This window comes from Octodon degus, unplaced genomic scaffold (assembly GCF_000260255.1).
Source record: "Octodon degus isolate 3935 unplaced genomic scaffold, OctDeg1.0 scaffold00297, whole genome shotgun sequence".
Taxonomy (NCBI): Eukaryota; Metazoa; Chordata; class Mammalia; order Rodentia; family Octodontidae; genus Octodon; species Octodon degus.
In genome coordinates, this window is record NW_004524873.1 from 1365999 (window position 1) to 1370808 (window position 4810).

At 32.4% G+C, this 4810-nt stretch overlaps 1 protein-coding gene across 1 annotated transcript in view; it reads left to right on the top strand.

Annotated features, from left to right (window-relative positions):
* CUNH9orf84 (chromosome unknown C9orf84 homolog) overlaps window positions 1–4810 on the top strand; it is a 98286-nt gene that overhangs the window by 8485 nt on the left and 84991 nt on the right. Inside the window, exons 3-5 of the mRNA XM_004647274.1 lie at window positions 1952–2087; window positions 2266–2413; window positions 3675–3804. Of these exons, the coding sequence (XP_004647331.1) occupies window positions 1952–2087; window positions 2266–2413; window positions 3675–3804 (414 nt within the window). The remainder of the gene's footprint in view (window positions 1–1951; window positions 2088–2265; window positions 2414–3674; window positions 3805–4810) is intronic.

A 4810-nucleotide genomic window follows, 5' to 3' on the forward strand; every position in this document is an offset into this window, starting at 1 on the left:
CGGTCTGTGTAGTGAGACCCTGTAGACTCTGTACTAAATACATTTAAAAAATAAATCTTATCTTTTCTTCCCTAGTAATAGGTTCTCTTTTTTCCTGCTTATTTTCATAGCTAACTGGAAAAAATTTGTTTCCTGGTGATGAATTATCATTCCTCCACAATAGATGCAAACAGTCTTTGTGTATCTGTGGAACACATGTAGTACTTACTACAAAGTAAAAACTCTGTGGAATGCTATCTAGCCATAAGAATATGATACAGCACCTATCACAAGTCTTTGTATCATTTTTTTAAAACTTTGGTTGTGGTGATATGCTGCCCTCAAGTGGCTTCATCAAAAAAAGGTCTTAGAAACAAGACCTGATTACAAACAGATGTCCCCATATTCTCCTAAAAGTATCAGGATATGACTGTAGATCAAAAGACAGCTGGAAAGTCTGCATTTTGGAGAAGAAAGAAAAGATGGAAATATAAACTCATTCTGCTTTTACTGTTAATATGGCCTTATTGATATTTGCAAAATGAATTATATAAATACATCATCTTTAACTTCTCAGATAAGCTGTCCCTAAACATAGAATTGATTGACTACCTTTCTTTAGTGTGTTATGAAAAGCTGTTGATCGTGAGATCATCAATAACCTAAGGGGTTTGTATAAACAGCCTTTTAGAAAGCTGATTTATGTTATAGGATCTCTTTTGGAGTGCCTATTTAGCTCCTGTCAAAGAGATGTCACTGGCTGCTTCCCTTACACAACATATTTATTAGACACCTGCATACCATGTATGTGGTTGGCCATAATAGACATCATTACCTCAAAACTCAGTATTAATTCCTCTCTCATTACATTCTACCATCACTTAATTGAAGGTCATTGTCCACAAAAAAGAGCCCATTGCTTGTCCCCTTCATGTGGTGCCCTTCATGTTGCAGTTTTACTCTCCAAGGAAATCTTTAACTGAGCATACATTTTTATTTTTATTTTTTCATTCAGGAGCTTATTGAAGAATGAAGGAAGGCTTTATGTCCCTTCCAATGGCCCAGTAACAAAGCATTAGACACCTAGTCTGGTTATTAAATATTCTAGACATAACAAAATGGGGATAGAGAAGAAAAATTTATCCCAGAAGTAATTAGTACTGTTGCTTATTACTGAATATATAATACTTCTCAAATAATGTTGCTATATAATTTTCATTGTAATTAATTTTATAGAATTCATACATAATAATCATGTATACATAACTTTTGGATGATCAGAGTTGGTTTCATTTGTAGGCTTTGTAGATCATTTCTTTTCCGTACAAGTCATTCTATGGGGATAAATTTGGGGAATTTATTAAATTAAATTTTATTTATTTTGATACAAGGTCTCTCTATGCACTTTGGACTCAAAGTGTTCCTCCTGTTTCAGCTCTCCAGCTGTGAGATTACAGGTGTGAGCTACCACACCCATTTTCCGGACACAGCATCCAGTACTAGAGATTGAACTCAGGACCTTGCGTTTGTCAGGCAGGCACTTAGAATGCCAAGCTGTCTCCCCAGCTTCTAAATTGGGAATTTTTGAGTTGAAAAACTTTAAGGAAGAAAAGACTAGAGTCGAACAAAATCAAAAGGTTTTATTTCTTTAACTTTTGGTGAATATTTTGAAGCAAATGATATTTTTCTCTGTCAATTAAATTAATCTTTATTGATAAAGCATAACCCATTGTAGTACAACTATTGTGGAACATTTGGCTACTCCTCAGTGTACCAAATAATATTAAAATTTATTGCGCTTTTCTCTATATTCTAGTATTGTTACATGCTTTATATGCACAGTACAATGAAGAACTAAAGGTTTTAAAATGTTTCATAAAACTCAGTTATATCTGATGACTACTTATAGTAGCTATATCCTTTTGTATAACTTTTAGATTTTTAAATTTCTTTTTAGATTTATATATTAAAGATGAAGAAGAAACTATAACAAACAATTTGATGACCCATAAAGGTTACCCACCAACTTTCAATACTCCAGTGAGCAAATTGAAACCATTTTTGATAAAGGACCCCCTTTCAGATTTCAAAGAAGCTAATTTTTCCAGGTATTTAATTATCCAGTGCTATAAATACCTTTATAGGAGGAAATATTCCTTCTTTGAACACATTTAGACATTATCAGTTATATTTTACCTTTGCTTTACCTCAACTTCTATTTTAATGTTTTTATTGGCTACACTTATTTTATAATTTTCTTTTAATAAATATTGTTTGTTTTTTAAGGAAACATTTCTCTTTTCAAGAAGATTTAGAAATTTCTATGAAAGAAGATTTTTATGTGGATAAAGAGAATGTTTATCAGGAGAAACAAGAAGATTCAGCAGGTTTGAGTGAGGTTGTAACACTTGCTTTCAATAATGTCTTTATAAAAGTAAGGAAGCACGCTTTTATAAATTTCAGTAATATGCGTTTAAATGATATCATATTTAGAAGATTTAATAATGGGTTGAATGCATATCAATTAAGGGGTCAAACAGACTTCTAAGTAGTGGTTCACAGCCTTAGCTGTACATTGGAATTACCTGAGACTTTTTTGTAAAAAAAAATTGAACTATGGGTTCTACCCAAATATACTGTGATTTAATGGGTCTGGTGTACAACCTACCTATATAAAATTTTAAAACTGCTCCCAGTGATTTTAATCAGTTACCTATATAAGATATTACATAGTCATGTCTAATTTAAAAATTGTGGACTATAGTTAGAAATGTTGGTTTGTGAGTTATGCACAAAATGGATGGTATTTGAGCTATTAGAAAAGTGATCTCACCGAGAGAGTAAGCATATAGATTGTCTAATATAAGGAAGGCAGCATTTTTGCACATTGAAAACCAATACTCTCAAATTTTAGCATACAATTCCAATAGCTCACAAAATTATTGTTATATTACTATATAAAGAATTCTAGCAGTTGAGACTACAACTGACTTTTTGCAGGTTAGCCAGCTGAAAAATCTAAGTCCATATAGATTAGATGCATTCACAGAGTTAATTAAAATTTTTTTGAGGGCAACTGTGTTTTAAATTAGGATATTGCTTAATACAGTCAAATGCAATACCTACAGTGCAATTAAGGTACTTAAAGGGTTTCCTTGCAGCTAAAAATTTAATATGATGGAAAAAATATTAACTTATGTCTTAGTCGTTTTCCCCTTGGCCCTGCTTTCCTCTTCATCTAGTTGTGCATACAATCACTGTGAGGAATCTAGTTTTGTGGACATAAAAGGGAAAAATTGCATGGAGTGCAGGAAAGATTCATTTTATTCCATCATATTTTTTGCTTCTCCCATTCACTGTCTCTTATTTATTGAAGTAATTATTTTTAATTTAGAATCTTAAAATTTTGCTACTAGCTGACAGTTAGATACTTTTGCATGTAGGGTTATGGTATATCACTGATACAAGCATAAAAGTTACTACTCAGAGAGCATATTACTTGTAATTAGGACTTATTTTTGGCTGCTACCCTTCTACTTAAAAAAACCACATGTATAAATGTTTAAAACCTTGAGTGTGGGTTTGATTTAAAATTTATCATATCATTTAAGCAAATTTATCCATTTATGAATTTTTTAATATTTACCTGGAATATCTCCCTAAAATCTTTTCTAAAAACTGATATATTATTTCAGCCATCAACTTTTCCTTCTGAGTTTGAATCCTTAAAACCTACAAACCTCAAACAAGAACTAAAGGAATCATTAAATTTAATGCCAGAAATAATAAATTGTGTAGATGAAAATGAAAAACTTTTTAAAGGAGGTGAGAATGAATTATTAAATGTATTTATTATGAAACTACTGAATAATGTTTATTACCCTGGTCCTTATTTAATAAAACATTTTCTGAGTCTTTAAATTTTATGAAAATGCTCTACACGCTATACATTGAAATCTCAGGATTGTTACTGATAAGACTCTTTCCACACTGTCATAATTTTTCTTTCCTTTGTGGTTCTGGGGCTTGAATGTTGGCCCTTGCTCATGAGAAGCAGGTACTGTACCCCAATCTACATCTCTAGTCTTGCCATTTTCTTCACATTACTTCCAGACTTAAAACTTCTCTGAAATTAATCTGTTTCAAAATAAATACATAATAAGGCTAAAATACCTATGATGATACTGATTTTATGAAGAGCTGTTTTCATATTTACAATGAAAGCACTATCAACCTCTATACTGATTTCACCTTAGAGTGGTACACAGTTAAGACACACACAATAAGGACTCATAGAATCAGAGAACTGGGAAAGTCATAGCTTAGAAATTTGTTGATTTCATCTCAATTAATCTCAGTAAATATTACTGAGTTATTTTTAACTGTAATTTGACTGCAGATACTTAATTGCCCTCTCATGAATTTCATTTGACGTGATCGAAGTTATATTACATCAGGAAGAATGAAAAGGGGATATGTAATATCCATTGAGGACAAGAATACTGTACTTGCCACTAACAGAACACAGACTTGAATTGTTGCAGATAAGACTAAATTAAAGAAGTCCATTTATCCCTTAAAGAAGTATGCAAAATTAGCAGTGTGAATTTGTGGTTCCCAACAGTAACTGATCAGTTTATAAAGTGAAAGCAAAGAAATGAAAATCCAACTGAGAAAATGATTCATATCTACATCAGTACTAAAAAGTAATTAAGAACTCAAAGCTGGGGCTGGAGAGATAGCTCAGTGGTCTAAAGCACCATGCTTAGAGTCCCAGCCCAGGTGCAGCGTGGGCCGGACCCTCTCCCAGCCCCTCGGGCCGCCCCCCACC